We start from the raw sequence: 16,821 nt of genomic DNA on the forward strand, positions 1-16,821 counted from the left end.
TTTATTTTATGCTTTACAAAGCACTTTTTGCCATTAGAAATCAGTATAATCTATGGATCCTTTCCCATCCAGGTCAGCAGTTTGTATCTTGCCTAGCTACTTTGATTTGGTTACTATCTGTCTGGTGGTAGCTTATTGGCCCACGCAAAGTAAACTCCTTGCACAATTCCAATCACATCATCATCCCCCCCTTCGACATACACAGAGGTACACTGAGAACCAGGGACATGCTGCTTTCAAACCCCTTCAATCTGGTTCAGAGCCAGAGGGGAACATGTAATCATCTAACAAAAAACTGACTCCACTGAAATCAGTAGCAGGTCTTGGAAACGTGAACTGGCACCTGCCACTGGTTTTGCACTACTAACTGGTCAGCAGTGCCTCCAAGCTCAATAATCTCCACGCTCTTTTCTGTTTTCATACAAAAAATTTAATAAATATTACTTTTCAAGATTTATTGCCAGGAACAACACATCAAAGATGCATTTTCATATAACACTAATATCACAATACAAGGTATCTTCGGTTAACCACCGAGATTACTATGTTTATAAGCCTTTTGATCTTAAACATCGTAATAGCACTTTGATTTCCTCACTTGTTAAGGCGGGCAGTGTAATCTATGGCAAACCTACACAGTGATCTTACTGGACATTCTACTGTTCAAGTATTCAACAACTAGCTTATTAGAATACTCCCTAAATGCAGTAGATTACAAAAAAAGTCAAATCTACAAGTGGTTCAGTTATTACATATTCATGGTGAGAAAAAAAATAATTAGAATTTACAAAATAAGATTGCTGTGTTTCCAACTTCACACACTAATTTGATATTTTAATTACATGCAACCACTCACATTTCATCTACATAACGTAATAGCTCAGTTTTTGTTCCCTTAAACTGCTTCTTAGCAGATTATCTGCCTGTCACTCATTTTTCAAGTCTAAAGCAGCAAAAAATTTTTCTAGTCTAATTATCTAAACTGCCTCAGTCAGTACTTACAAATAGTCTTAAAGTGATACTATGGAAGGTGTTTCAAACATTTGACATTGTACAAAAACCAGCATCAAGGCATGAAAGCCCATCCTATTAAAAATAAACTATTTTAGAACACCTTAGTTTTGGCATATAGGCAACATGTAACAAGAAAATAAATTCAAAATAGAGAAGCCACAAGCTTACAATGCTATCAAAAAAACTTCAACTCTAAACACATACATATAAATAAAAAGGAATGATATTTTAAGGCTCTTGATTATTAAGTTAATAAATCAAATATACACAGTGATTAATAAAAAAAGAATTATTTACATTTCTATACAAACTTCTATTTTGACACATTTTCCTCTTTAAATTCTTCATTTACCAGCAACTGCTGACAAGTTCCCCCACCCGCCCCCAACAAAAATACAATAAAAAAATAAATAATAAACTTATTTTTGATAGTTGCTGTGGTTCCAAGCTGCAAAGGCACTTTCAAATACAGAACTAGTTGTACGTCACCATAAAACCAATATACAAAAAACTCAAATTCAATAAATATAAATAAAATGTATTAGGCTAAGAAACTGTATAAATCAGGACATCTGGCAGAAAAAAAAAATTAACACTAAGGAAGAGTAATAAGGCTATGTAATACCTTATGAAACGTTTCCAGGATGTGTATCAGCTACAGCTGAATTTGTGTGAGGGCACTTTTGACTAGTTTTGCATAGATGTGAAATGCAGCACTTGGTATTCCAGCCAACCACAGCAACTATCATTGCCAGTGTAAGCCAGCTTGTCAAAACTTAAATTAACACAGGGATTCTAAGTAAATAATAGCCTTAGACTCAAATATTACACAACAGTTTAAGAACTACAAGCTCTTGAGTGCCTTTATAATGATATTTAAAGGCCCTGCATGGCAGCACCCCACTGTCTGCTATACAATGTACTCCATTCTATTTAGGCTTTGTGCACTTTCCAAGTCTCTGTTGTCTTGTTTGTTTGTCCAGTTCGGGTGTTTTGTAGGTGTGCTGTTGGGGGGCTTTTCATCTCTGTCTACCAAAGTGTACGCTGGCTGCTTGGCAAATCGGGCCTTCTGCTGGTGTTTGTCCATGTCGTCTTCTTCCACCTCTGAATTGTGTGTCCTTATTTTGGCAATTTTAGAGTTTTTGTTTTCGTAGTCTTTAATTGGGACAGTATTTGCTCCGTGTTTCTCAATGGGGTTTTTTATCTGATTCAGCTGCTCCCTTACGTTGTTGGTAGTGTTGTCATCAGATGCCGTGTGACTATGGCTGCTCTGCTTTCTGCGCTTTCGAATGCACCAATAAAAAACAGTTACCAGGCAACAGATCCAGGCTACTGTTAAGACTGAGCTCAGTAACGGCACCAAGAAATCTGGAAGAGATACAAGACCCATTAACCCCGCTGCAAACCAAGTGTTCCAGTCCAGGCTTTCTACAAAGAACACAAACCTCAGCTCTTAAGCCTTATTTTTTCACTGGGGTCCAGATGGTAACCGAAGGATAATCTTGGCTTGTTTAGAATACAGGGTTTTTAAAGTGAGTTTAGGACTCAGGAGTACTGACTGATAGCCCTCCTGGAAAACATCTTCCTCACATGCACAGAGCCACTCACCACTGGCAAGAGTAACACCGGCTTCCTTAGGCTGCCCTGCCACGGCTCCCAGCTCAGAGGGAACGTCTCCTGCCCTGAGGGCAGTTGGCTCCATACCCGCTACTGTCATTTCTCTCTGGACTGCTGGGTGTCAGGAAGGTGCCAGTGCCTGCCTGGCGCTACGTGGAAAGCTAATACTGGACACTTCTGACAATGTTTAATTCATCACAGCTGGACAGTGGCATTGCCAGGTAAATACATGGGAGCTTTCAGAGCCAGCCAGTTGCTTTCTTCCTCCTTATTTCTTCATGAAGAGTGCAGAACAGTAGCAGGCCTTTTAACAGGTTAGGCCACTGTTTTAGAGCATTTTCAGAACTTTTGGGTTTTTAAAGTAAAGTAATCAGATCCCAGTACAAAGCCTCCTTATCGCTCCCTGTTAACAGGGCCAAGAGGCAAAGATTCTCAGACTTGCTAGAAATCTCAAAAGCGAGAAAAGCTTCACCTGCTTTGAAAGGCTATTCTAGTCATGGCAAGTGTACAAGGCTTTTGGAGACATGGAAAAGCTCACCTGTTTTGTTTTTAACTGGTCGCCGTTGTACTCTGACTTCCGCAACTGCGGCAATTAGTGTGTTGTTACCATCACGCTTACTGACAAGGTCAATAATCTTATCTGTGATGTCTTTGATTGGGTTTTCATCTTCCCCTATATCTTCTGCAGACTACAGAAAAAGTCATACAATTAATACCAAGTGCCAGATCAGATGTGTGGGTAATCTGCTATTTTATAAACTTTCACAATCAGTTAAGACTCTCTCAGTACTTTTAACACTTAAAAACCAAAACAGAAACAGACAAAAAGCCCAGCTATGGGCAGAAACTAATAACGCTTAATTTTTGGCCCCAGCCTTAAAAAGACAACCAAAACCCCCCCAAAAAGCAGTGCTCAGCTCAGGAGAGCATAACAGAAAAGTGTTTTACTACCCCTGTTACGGTTGCCACCAGATTGTAGCTTTCAGGTATGCACATGTAACCAGGATTTCTTCCCTTGCTCTTAAAGGGAATTGGGATGGAAACTAAACCATGAGAAGTGCTGACAAAGCCAGGAATTACAATTTTTATTAAATCCACATGTTGCACACATATCCAAGCAATTAACTACTAAGGCATTTAAAAATATTCCAGGAATACTTACAATAGCAACATGTATTTCATTATTTGCCAAGTGTGAAGGCTCACAGGTAATATAGATGGAATATTCAACAGAAACATTCTTCAGAATATTCAGATTCCTCAATTCACTGCAAATGTGCTCTGTGGTAAGTCCCTGGAGGATACAAAAAAGGTGGTGGTTTTTTTTTAATTATATATGCACATGAACACACAGATGTAAGAATTTTTTTTTTTTCTTTTTTTTTTTTTGCCCTGAAGTAAAGAGTTCTCAAGGGAAGAGGAGGTGGAATTCCCTCCAAACCAGCTTTTGTTCTCTGGACACAAAAGCATTTAGGGTAGAAGTCTGTATTATAATTCTTCTATACCATCCGTTTTCTTTGATAATAAAGGAGTGTCAGCTTTTACTGTACTTTTACTAGTCAAAAAAGTTGTTTCATGCTCTGGAAGCAATCATGCATGGGCCACAGCACAGTGAGCTATGTTCTGCTACTTACTGGTGCCATCATTTCTTTATTAAACGTAAAGGTGATGTTGGCACAGTTGTCTTGGTAGTAAGACTCAGAATTGCATTTGGTCTTCACAGGCTGTTGATTTGAAGGCCAACATTCACCCACTGCAGCGCAAGGGTGAGTGAAACAGTGGTCGTCTTTAACAGGAACACAAGCATGTCCAGCTGGACATTCATTATGACCTTTGGCATGTATGACACAAGGTCGAGGACCACACCAAACCTAGAAGAGAATAAATACTGGTAAGTAACCACTGGTTACAGGACAGAAGACAGTATAACCCAAAACACAGCACAGCTGTACCTTGGAACAGGTGACTTTTCCATTCAAACACTGACAAGTATTGCAGTCATCATCCCACTTAGCCCCATCTGGCATTACGTGAACAGTGGTAATGCAAGGCCTTCCTGTAACTGAAGAGAGATTGAACAAAATTATAAACTTACAATAGAAGGGGGGGGAGTGACACCCCACCCTTTCCTAAGCTCATCTAAACTTAGGGGTAAGTTTGCTTCTTCAGTAAAGAAAGATACTTGCTTTACAACAAATAACCCCCACCCCCAAAAACCCCCACACAACCACAAGCCTGTTAACACGCAATTATTACACAGATCTCGCTATGAGTATTATGACCAGCTATGACATTTGGAATACCTTCTTGGCATCCTGGACCACTACGACCCGGTGGGCAAAGGCACCGGTACCCATTGATTTCATCTACACACGTAGCTCCAAAGGCACAGGGTGAAGACTGGCATTCATTGATATCTATGAAGGGAAGGAAAGGAAATAAAAAAGATACTCTGTAGTATCCTTTTATTTTGTCAGGAAAAAAAACATAGGAGAGATTTGCCTACTGGAGCTTTATGTTCATCTTCTAGTGTCTACTCCACAATAGATTCATATTATAGCAGCACCGGTATAATCTCAGTGCAAGTTCTTTGAAGTTTCTGCTGCGTGGCGCTAACAAAGATCAAAACCTGACCCCTATGGCTACTTAGTTTTTCAAGGGCAAGGACACATTCCTTCTCACACAAACACACTTCTTCTCTTTGACATACTCCAGTTTCGTCTCCCTTCAACTGGTGACAATGTTAAACCCCTTTCCACTTGTATTGCTACTAGGAAACTTCTATTTCCATGGCTGTTATTTAAAAAAGTGTTAGTGTCCTTCTACCTGTAATTATTATTAAATTACAGGGAAGTGCATACATCACCTCAGGGCTTGTAGGTAGATTATTAATTGACAAGGTTTTTGGCTGACACATTTTCATCTCGAGCAGAAACCTATGCCACACAAACACATTCTAACTGGGAAGACTATCCTGAAGGGTATTTTGCCCACTCAGCTGAACCAAGAGGTTTCAGCCCTCACTGAATTGACTTTAAGATTTCTTTCATTTTCAGTGCAATTCCTGCCCTCCCCACATCTGCTACAGTTCTGGGTACAGATACAGAAGACACAGGACATCTATCATTAATCTGATCTACCACTTAATTAAGATGATTGGCTCACAACAAGATTCAAGCGAGACAAAAAGCAAGGTAGAGTGCCATTGAAACACTTACTGATCCTGCAGTCAGGACCTGCAAAGCCTGGAGCACATTCACAGCGGTACCAGTTGTCTCCATCCACACAAGTGCCACTATTATAACTATAAAGAAAAGTCATTATATACAGTAAAAAAACTGCTACAGATAAAAAGAATTGAGAATTCTAAAAAAAAAAACCAAAACACAAAAACCACAACACACACACACCCCCACACCAAAAAACCCAACACCACCAACAAAAAAAACACAACAAAAAAGCAAAGGATGAAAGGTAAACATATTAAACTTACCAAGGATGAGGACTGCAGTCATTTGTGTCTGCAAAGCAGAGACAGACAACGTCAAACATGCAGACTTTGGCTAATACAACTCTACTGTCAGTAAAGAAGGATCAAACTTCCCCTAATGCCCAAGTTACACTTAGCTCAACTTTAACAAAAATATGCTGAAATTCTCTACTAAATTGATTCCAGGCTTCTACCACAAAATTTGTTAACTACATTGTGGAACACATGTACACAGGAAGAGATCCTTGTAAAGAATCTAACAGGGAAAAAAAAGTGGAAGCAGACAGAGCTGCTCGTAGAAAAAGAATGCGGGAGAAAACAAGACAACATCTGTCTCCACTTAACTCATTTGCAACTTTCTCATGCCCAGGTCAAGGCTCTATCACATAAAGTCATTAAAAACAAAGATTCAGGTGATGCTAAAGCCTACATCAAACAAGCTTTCCCTTCTGGTTTCAATCTTGACTCCAAGGGCAACAGGATGAGCTCATGTTCTCATCATGCAACACTCTGGAAAAGTTCAAGCAGAGACGACTTACTCTGAGTACATGTGGGTCCTTCCCAGCCCTCCTTGCAGACACAAGTAAAAGAATCCCCACTGACTACACAGGTACCACCATTATGACAGGGGTTTGGCAGGCAGCTGCTGTTCCTTGCTGTAACAGAAACAAGATTTGCCACGAAGTTGTTAGAAAGCCATCAAAACTGAGCCAAGAGGAAAAACCGAGGTTGCAGATCCAGTGCTGCATCTGCTTCCTGGTGATTGTGCAGGGTATCTACCTATATTACAAGTGGCTCCTTCCCATCCTGCAGGACACATACACTTGAAAGTGTCCCCCTCATCATAACAAGTTCCTCCATTGTTGCATGTTGCCTCATCGCACTGGCTGTCACCTGTGAAGAACCCAAACTACCCTTAATACCAGTGCTTTCTTAATGCAATGCAACAAGTTTAAGCAGCCTAACAGAGCATGCCTGTTGTGTTTTGGAAATGCTGAACTTACGGGAGTGGCAAGTTTTTCCTTTCCACCCATTTTTACATTCACAGAAGAAGTCGTTGACCAAGTCTCGGCAAGTTCCTCCATTGTGGCAAGGGTTTTTACTGCAGTCATTAATATCTAGATATGTTAAGGACAGAAAACAAGCTAAGCAGTGTTTACAGAATTGACAGACACTTAATGCTTGAAAGGTGCGTGGCCCATCCCCAATTTTGGCGTGCGTTTCAATTATGGATTAAACACTTAAGGCAGTATTTTAAAGCTTTAAGCGCTGTCACAAAGATGAAGAGTATTCCACCACATTCCTCCAGTTTGTTTTCATTTTGTTTGTCATCTTGTTTCAGTAAACAAGAAGTGAAAAGGCCTGTTACATAAACTATCTTATCAGTCAGAGGACAGGGGTTGAGTGCTTACTCCTCTTCTGTTCCCAAGACTGTCAAAATACAAGTGTGATATGCAGATATGCCATTTGTAAAATGGTGTGTACTAATGCCAAGGGTTTCTTACAGAAAGTTATCCAAAGGCTAGAGCATAAAATTGAACAGTAGGAGAGCCAGGTTCTATTCCCAGTCCAGCTTTGTAACTTGGGTTTAGTTCTGGTACAAAAGCCTGGGACTCAACAGAAAAAAAGAGGACACCTTGTCCTCTGTGGCCTTTGAAGCAGAGTTTATGTTGAATTGGCATTGGTCGCTATTGTCTTAAAGACAGCACCAGCCATTCCTTCCTGCTGTTTTTCCAAGAGATATTTCTGCGTGCTGAAGAATGGTTAACTTACTTGTTTCACAGTATGTTCCTTCCCATCCATCACTACAAATGCATTTGTAGGAGTTGATGCCATCAATACAAGTGCCACCATTTTTGCAGGGGTTGCTCTCGCAGTCATTAATATCTGCAACAGTTTGGAGGAGAGGGGAGGGGGGAAAAGAAAAAATAAATCAAACGAGAAGTACAGCTACTAGAAGTCATCTTATTGCAGACTATTTGGTGCTACTTCCATTTCTTTTGAGAGGAAGGGTTATGAGCAAGAGGAGAAATAGCTGAAAAACACTGCACAAAGTGATGAGCCTGTCACTCAACAATTACTATTAAAAACAAAAACAAACAAACAAAAAAATCAGGGGTCCTTAAGATCCATGTTAAACTCAACTATTAACTACTTCAGACCTTGTATACATAAGGTTTTTAAAAACATACAATTCAAGGCCAGAAGGTTCATTACTGTGAACTTTCCCCAAGGCCTAGCAAATTCCAATCTGCCTCGCCCAAGCGGGATATGAAAACTTAAAGCAGTTCCAAGGTTCACTGTGTTACAAGAAAGAAACCTTATACCAGTCTGGGAGGAAAGGATGGAATCTTTTTCCAAAAAGAGTAGGGGACAGTAAAATATATTATCTTTTTAGCTCTTACTCTCATGACAGTAGGTGCCAGTGAATCCTTTGTTGCATTCACAGGTGAATTTTCCACCTGCCTGGCTCTTGCATTTTCCATGAGGACCACAGACATTTGAAGAAATATAACGAACCCCTTCCGGTGTGCTGTTAGAAGCTACTGCCACAGTACAGCTGTCAATTACTGTAGAAAAAGCAGACACCTGTGTGAGGATTGCCCATTCTATCTGATGTCTTAAGCTAAGAGCAACATTTAAATGTCCATCACTGGAAATTAAAAAGACAAACATATCATAGAATTGTTTAGGTTGGAAAAGACCTTTAATATCATCAAGTCAAACCGTTAACCTAACACTGCCAAATATGCTTGCTGCTTTAAAATAAAAGGACTATACCAACTGTTTGTGGATAAAATAATCACAGCATCTTATCTGAAGATTGCTGGACCACATCTGTGGCCTGGAATAAATTCAGCAAAGCAAGCCATTTGCTACACGTGTTTTCTGTCCACATTGACATAACACTGTCTTTCAAATCACTGATACTTACAAATATTACTCATCTTCTCATACAAATAGAGGCATAAGGCACAGTGCAAAATTCAGCCTCTTTATGTCAGAGCTACTCCAGTGACTACATTATTGGAGCTGCATTATGGCTCCAGCCAGGGGAGGGGCAGAAACTACTGCCTGTCATTCCCATTCACCTGCAAGGTGACACAAACCTTCACAAGGAGTTGTGCGGCAGTGATCTTTCAGGTGGGAGCAGTTTTTCCCTTCGTAATCTTCAGGGCAGTTACAGAAATAGTCCATAGCAAGATTGAAGCACTGGGCACCATTCTGGCAAGGATTTGGCTCACAATAATCTATGTCCAGCTGTAAGTGGTGCAGAGAGAGAAAAGGAAAGGGAAATAAAAAGGGGGGGGGGTGAGAGGCTGAGTGAAACAGAAGTTTTATCATAGCTTTCCCTCACTATGACAGGCAGACATTGTGGTATCTGACCTTTTTATCTGCTGCCTCAATGAATTGTTCATAATGCACAGAGTTTAGTTAGACTTGCAACTATTTCGGCAGACAGCACTCTAGATATTAAACAGCCAATGAAAGTTAATAGTCAGCGTGCAACAAAACCTGACATGCCAACACTTGCAGTCTGTTTAACAAAAAGAATCCTCAGCAGCCTGTCAGGGCTTTTTGTTGGTTTCTTCCCCCCCCCCCCCCCCCCCCATATATTAATCAAGCACTTTCTTGGCAGACTGACAGCGATATCAAGTACAACTTTATACTATGGTTCACTGGATGCAAGGCATTCAGTGTACAGATCCAGAGTGCTGGTAGAAACACCACTGGCTCAGGGCCTGCCTTTCTCCCATGCTTCTTACCTGACAGAGGTTTCCTGAGAAACCAGCGGGACACAGACATTGGAATCCATTGATTTCATCCTGGCAATGACCCCCATTCATGCAAGGGTTACTTGCACATTCATTGATGTCTTTCTCACAGTGATCTCCTGCATAGCCAGGTGAACAGATACACCGATAACCATTAACCAAGTCCTGGAAAGGAATGAGAAAGTTTAGAGTCAAGGTTCTTTCCTCCCTCTTGATATATTCTTATTAAAGAAAAAAAAAAAAAAAGGAGGAGGAAGAAGAAAAAAAAAAAGGAAGTCCAAAAAAAAAAAAATCCTCTTCCTGTGTCCAAACAAGGCAAGAATATTTAGGGGGGAAAATAAACACACACCCCAGTACTGGCTTACATTCTTAATTTCCAGGCAGGATACATTAATCCACATTTGGAAGTGAAGTACCTCCATTTACAGTAGGTAGTTTGCACAACAACCAGCCCATTCACTGGTGACACTAGCAGTGAAAATGAGTCATTTATTGCAGGTTTGGGGTTTTTTTTTGCCCTTGCTGTTCTACAGAGGTACCCTGACATGCTGTAGCGTGACATAGGCCCTCCCCCCAACTCCAAAGAAATGACAATTTATACCAGCTAATTGCTATTTTCCACACTATTTGTGTTTCCACTCAAATGTTTTAGTTACTGTTGCAAGTTTCAGGGAAACCAAAATAAAACGAGAATGGCTTACCCGACAGGATCCTCCATTCTGACATTGTCCACGACAGTCGTTAATATCTGTAACAAAATTACTGTGGTTAGAAGGCAAAAATATATTTACACTAGATACAGAGTTCAAATATCTCTAAAACTGCAGCTAGATAAACCTTTTGTCAAGTTTCCTGCGTGCCTTCCTTGAGATAAGGTTATTATAATGGGTGGGAACCTTTGCGATTCTTCTGCTAGAGGCAGTGAAATTTCACATCATTGTTTTAGTCACTTTATCAGAATATAGCTATGTTATGGACTAATGAGTTTGATAAAATTGTGTATTTTCATTCCGAACCAATTACTCCGTTTCTAAAAACATCAACCACTGGGACTCTGCCTGGTGTTTAAATCTGAGCTCAGAACTCAGTGGCATACATGCATACACACACACACACGGCTTTTAATAAACCCAAGGATATAGACACTTACTTATATCACAGTTGTGGCCAGACCAGCCAGTAATGCAGTCACAATAGTAGCTGCCAATCAGGTTCCTGCAGGAGTTGGCATTGACACAGGGTTTGCCCTCACATTCATTCGCATCTGAAAAAACAATGTGAATGGCCAAATGCAGGGCTTGTAGAGCAGGGGGGAGAAGGAAAAAAAAAGCCTACAGCTGGTTTTCACAGCAATAATCAGCAGTTCATTCAGATCTAAGAGGAACTTGTAAGATACAGCATGGATTAGCGTGACTTGAACGAACAAAAGTCAATCATACATCAGTCTCTGAAGTCCTGAAGTCTCTTTCAAATTCTCTGCAATTAGAACATACAGACTACACTAATTATTTGATAATTACCCAGCCACTCATTAAGAGCAACTTCCCTCCCCCACACACATCTCAACCGAGCATTTTGAAGGAGGAGCGCTGCAGCCTGGTTATTGGGATTAGTGTGTTGTGTAAAGAATGCAGCCAGCTCATTCTTCATGAGGTCATCCACATTTTGGAACCCAGCTGTGAACTCTCTGGTCTGGAGGAGTTGACATGGCTGAAGAGATAGAGCAACTTTTTCACGGGCTAAAGGAAGAAATACATGTGGGGGCAGGACGGGAAGGCATACACATGCACCCTCCCCACTTCAGTTCACTTACGGTTTAAAGTATGTCTGTTTGGCTTAGTTAACCATCTCCTTCAACTGCTAGCATGCATCAGCATAACAACAACAGAAGAAAGCCACTCTATGCTTTGAGACTGTCCTAGACCCCAGTCCTGCAAACATCAACACTTAATATTCTCAAGGTGCCAAAATACATCCACAGGCTTTGGAACCATAAATGTGCGTAAAGCAAAGGGCACCACTGCCCTTACCTGCTGGACTACGATTCCTCGTGCATTTACCTGCCCCCACCCCAAGCAACACTGGACAAAGAGAAAAGCAGTTCTCACCTAGCTGGCATGTTTTGCCAGTCCACTGAGGTGGGCAAATACACTTAAATCCATCAACTAGGTCTTGGCAAGTTCCTCCATGACCACAGGGATTTGGAGAACAATCATCAATATCTGTAATGCAGAGTAAGGAGAGGCTTACCTCTGTTACTGAACAGGCAATGTCAGTAACTCACAAGTTTGATAAATGGTTGCTGCTACTAGGATTTGCCCTGAGGAAAAGACAGACAACAGGACTTCTGCTTGGAATTTCTAGGTCTACTCTGATTTCAGCAAAAGCCCCCTTGAAAAATAATAGTAGTGTGAAAGGGAGTTCAAAGCACAGGGGAAGAAGTCTACACCCGTGGCCTTTTTGCAAGTGGAAGTCAGATTTTGATCCAGCAAGTCTCTCCAAACAGTATTTTAAACAACTTGCTAGAATGCTACAAAAATTCAGCCTTCTGCTTTTTTCAGAAAAACATTGGCCATTCTTTCCCCTGGCATTTAACAAAAACCTTGGTACAAGAAGCAAAGGAGAAGAGAGTGCACAGTGTTATAAATGGCTGCCAAGAACCAATGCTAAAGCTGGGAAAGGTTAAGTAGGCTGCCCTGTAAGTTTATCAGGGACTAGAAAGACTGATCTAAAACAGCAAACTAACACATTTTTAATTCACTTTTGAAAGGACTTACTATCAGTGCAAGTTGGTCCAGCCCAGCCAGGTGCACACACACATTCAAATCCTGTAGATGTCTCTAAGCAGCTTCCTCCATTGTGACAAGGATCAGAGAGGCAGGCGTGCTCCGCTGCACCCGGACAGAAGTACATCACGGTAGGGACTATAGCAATATCACCAGAAGCCACCCCCTGCTCCCTCCACATGCTTCTACTCTGGACACACCATCATTACTCTTGATGTATTACTGCACTCCTGTGAGAACTGTGAATCAAAAAGCTACTAGCCAGCAGGAAGTCATCTTCTGTGCTAAACCCATCAACACACTGACTTGCACCTGTTTGAGTCAGAGCCAGACAAGGGAACTTGTAGTGATCTCTCTGGGGAGCAGCAGGCTGATGTTCAGAGATACCAACTGTTCATGATGAAGCATGAACAAGCAAGTCTGGATCTTTGTGGCTAGCCCTGACATAATTAATACTAGAAATTGACTTTTCCCCAACCTCATAAAATATATCCAAAACCAGCCACTAAAAGCTGGCAAGAATTAACTGCCAAGTGGCAGCTCAGCAGCCGCATCAAACACTTACCGATTTCACAGTTCTGTCCTGAGTAGCCCTCAGGGCAGGAACATTGGTATTTATCAGGACCAGTGTTGCTGCAGGTACCTCCATTCAAACAGGGTGGGTGGGTTCCACAGTAGTTCAGATCTGCAAAAGGTGAGGAGCATTAAAGACATTGTTGAAAAAGAACAGAAGCATCACCACATGCATGCTTTGTTCCATTATTCTAGAGCTTTTACAGAATACATCTGCACACAAGAGTAGGACAGGACAGGGAAAAGTTGAGCACGTATGCTAACAACACCAGAACAGCAGAGGACACAACGCTGAGTAGCTGAAGGACAAAAAACTCCCACCACGTTTCAGGAGGCTCGCTCACTCAGTCTCGTGTGCACTCTCTCCTTGCTAAATCTGCCAGTGTTAAAATTCAAGTGTTATTGGCTATCCATAAGATTAGCATACCTTTGTCACAGAGCTGACCACCCCAGTTGGTTTCACAGAGGCATTGCCATGGTTCAATGCAAGTGCCATGGACACATCCTGGGTGTGGAATGCACTTATCACAGTACTGGCCTTGCCATCCGTACTGACACCTTTGTTTAGAAAAGAAAAAAAAGAAAAAAAAAAGAAAATCAGAACAGGGAAACAAACCAAAAACCCCTTAGAATTGCTCTGTGTAGATGCGAGTGTAGAACTCCAAAGCTTGGAGAAAGACTGGGGAGGTGGGGGAAAAGGGCAGGACAAGGGGAGGGGAGAAGCTATTCAAGGTTTGTTTGATGGTTTCTTGTAAACAAACATTTTAGTAGTTTTGCCAAGGTCTCTGTAGCCAGCCTCCTGACAAAAGAATAACTGTTCTGAGAGAACCAGCATGAGGCCATTGAGCACAATAATACTCTTTTGGAGCCTCATACAAATGTGGCAGAGAGGGTGGGTGTGCACTACAAATCAATCTCTGGACTTTGACAGGGTGCTTTATAAATTGAGGGAGGGAGAAAAAGTCAGTGGAAACAATAGTTATCCAGAGATGCTCAGGAATACAAGGTTCCAGGCATTTCAGCCATGCTGGGTTTGCAGGGAGACAAACAAAACCATAAACACCAACTCTGAGCCCTCGGCAAGGCAGTAGCAAAGCATTAGGAGTTCTCTGCTCTATCGGAAGTTAACCTTATTCTGAACTAGAAGACACACAGCAAGTATAGACTGGGCCACAGTAAGAGATGAAAGAAAACAGCACACATCAGGATTTTACATGTGTTCAAAGAGGATCAGTTGTCAGTGTATTTCAGAGTTTAATTTACGCTAACCTCTTCTCAGGGAATAACTAAAACATATCCAATTCTAAGAAACTTTAATTTCATGTCTGGAGAAGAATTTATTATTTAAAGTATACTTTACTGCTACTATCAATGAGCTACCTGAATTCTGTACTTAAAAGGATGATATTCTTTTAAAGTAAAGCCCCCTTAAGGGAAAGCTCATTTTGGCTTTCATTTAGTTCTCACTAGCAAGGCAGACCAAGGATTCTTCAAATTAAAGTGGATTTATAGAGAGAAACAAGGAAAACAAGTTGAAAATGAAAAACAAGCGTTTGTTGAGTTACTGCATTTCATTAATAGGTCCTGAGAGTAATTGATCAGCAGCAATTACACACTAAGCTGTCACTAAATTATGAAAACAAACTTCATCTGTACTGAAGTCAGCTAAGCTTTCTATTTATAACCCCCACACACCATTCTTCTACTGGCAATTTCTTCTCATGGGAAAAAGCTGGAAGGATCTATCCATTGGGTAATCACACACAGCTAGTGGTAAGTGCAACTTCCTTTCTAAAAATCTCAGGTGACAAACTGCAACCTAATCAACTTTTTTTTTTTAAACACACAAACTAATAAGAATTTCTCATTGACTTTGAATAGACTGCTGTTGAAATAGCTATTAAAAAAAAAGCTAGTCCAACTTGTGTCTTTGTGTGCAAAGAACATGAAAGAAAACCAGATCAGGCAAAAGAACCTCCTTCAAGTAGCTCTTGGAAAATCCTTCTGCATAGGAAATATAATAAGAATGCACAAAGATCAAAATTTAGGAACATACCCTTTTAATTTGTATTGCATTCAAAGCAACTTGCCTGTGAGTTTGCACACAAGCAAAACTAAGGGACTTCACCTGCAAAAATAGGTATCCAAATCAAGAATTCTACTCCTTTCTGCCAAATCAAAGGGGTGGAGTTTTTTGTTTTCTTTAAAGCACATGTAAAGAGAAACAATTAAAAAAAAACAACATACACAAAAAAGCCATGAGTTTTAGAGCCAAAGATATGACTTTCTTCAAACATCAGCTTCAAAGTGTAACAAACAAAATTGAATAAGGCTATGAGCATTTAAAAAAAAAGTTAGATATCAATTCCAGAAAAAGATTCACAGTAATAATTCTTGTTTAATAATATGTATGCAGCAGTTTCTCATGAGAAATTTAAAGTTAACTTTCCTTGTATAGTGATTCATGAGTAAATATGGTTTTGTTGGCTGGCCTGCATTAAAGAAAGTGACTCGCACCAAAAGGGAAAAGGATATTTTAAGAATGTTTGCAAGTTGTCTATTGTACCAGAACCCAGAGCAGTTTCTGCTGGTATGTTATTTTTAAAACTCTGTTGCATTTGTAACATACAGGCTATATGACTCATCAAAACTTAAAAGAAAATAAAATCTTGTTTCTGTGTTCACTTTAAAGATATTGGTCTAACTTGGCAAGCAGAAGTTATCTGAAAGCACCAGAAGGACAGCATTGTTTCAAGACTATGCAAATCAAGTGTGGGAAAGTTGCACCTTAAGTAAATAAGAGCACTAGTGCATGTCTGGGCAGTGAGTGGGAGGTAAGAGACTTAGAAAGAGAAAGGAAAGAAAAAAATCTGGAAACAAAGCCTGTTGTTCTGACTAGGAGACAGCAACCCCTACAAACCATGTTTATTCTGATGACAGAAGCACAAATCACTGGTAGCCTTGACTGATAGACTCCTCTTGCCATCTGGCCCCCCAAAACTTCCTACTACTTGCCAGGTTTTTTTCTTTTTTTAATTAAAAAAAGATTTAGATTTGGTATTCTGGGGGTTAACCAGCTTGTATCAGTGCTGCTAAACATTAAAATCACTGAACAACCTACACAGTCCATCCTGCGGCTTGACTTTCGTTTTGCCGTCTCTTGTAGAAGATGAAAAGTTACTTCCTACCTTACTTTCAGAACATTCCTTGATGATTTTTTTTGTTTTTGAAGCACAGATTACAGGGACAGAGAGAAAGAATGAACTACTGTGACTATTTAGGCTGACCTCTTATATAATATAGTCAGACACCCCAGATTTCGTTCTTGTTTGAACTACAGCTTATCTAGAAAGAAAAGCAGTCCACTTCATGCAAAAGTTTCCAGCAACAGAGAATCCACCAATATGTTTGTTAGGCAGAAAAACTACTTCCTGTTCCTTCAGACTTCTGAGTTTTATTCATGAATACCCAAGCTTCACTTTTAACCCTTCCTACACAGGATCAATATCAACATTTTGTAACCTCAGAAGACCTCAGTTCCCTATCACATGTAAACAGATATGAT

At 40.4% G+C, this 16,821-nt stretch overlaps 1 protein-coding gene across 1 annotated transcript in view; it reads right to left on the reverse strand.

Moving 5' to 3' along the window:
* Positions 1-407: 407 nt before the first annotated feature.
* Positions 408-16,821, reverse strand: part of JAG1 (jagged canonical Notch ligand 1) — a 36,765-nt gene continuing 20,351 nt past the window's right edge. The window contains exons 6-26 of the mRNA XM_052784096.1: positions 13,684-13,814; positions 13,249-13,368; positions 12,675-12,788; positions 12,006-12,119; positions 11,048-11,161; positions 10,599-10,645; positions 9,889-10,062; positions 9,232-9,382; positions 8,527-8,691; positions 7,895-8,008; positions 7,126-7,239; positions 6,902-7,015; positions 6,661-6,777; positions 6,125-6,152; positions 5,850-5,935; positions 4,935-5,048; positions 4,584-4,693; positions 4,266-4,502; positions 3,794-3,925; positions 3,170-3,320; positions 408-2,382 (exon numbers count right to left, since the gene is read on the reverse strand). Of these exons, the coding sequence (XP_052640056.1) occupies positions 1,925-2,382; positions 3,170-3,320; positions 3,794-3,925; positions 4,266-4,502; positions 4,584-4,693; positions 4,935-5,048; positions 5,850-5,935; positions 6,125-6,152; positions 6,661-6,777; positions 6,902-7,015; positions 7,126-7,239; positions 7,895-8,008; positions 8,527-8,691; positions 9,232-9,382; positions 9,889-10,062; positions 10,599-10,645; positions 11,048-11,161; positions 12,006-12,119; positions 12,675-12,788; positions 13,249-13,368; positions 13,684-13,814 (2,905 nt within the window). The 3' untranslated portion in view covers positions 408-1,924. The remainder of the gene's footprint in view (positions 2,383-3,169; positions 3,321-3,793; positions 3,926-4,265; positions 4,503-4,583; positions 4,694-4,934; positions 5,049-5,849; positions 5,936-6,124; positions 6,153-6,660; positions 6,778-6,901; positions 7,016-7,125; positions 7,240-7,894; positions 8,009-8,526; positions 8,692-9,231; positions 9,383-9,888; positions 10,063-10,598; positions 10,646-11,047; positions 11,162-12,005; positions 12,120-12,674; positions 12,789-13,248; positions 13,369-13,683; positions 13,815-16,821) is intronic.

This window comes from Harpia harpyja, chromosome 4 (genome assembly GCF_026419915.1).
Source record: "Harpia harpyja isolate bHarHar1 chromosome 4, bHarHar1 primary haplotype, whole genome shotgun sequence".
Taxonomy (NCBI): domain Eukaryota; kingdom Metazoa; phylum Chordata; class Aves; order Accipitriformes; family Accipitridae; genus Harpia; species Harpia harpyja.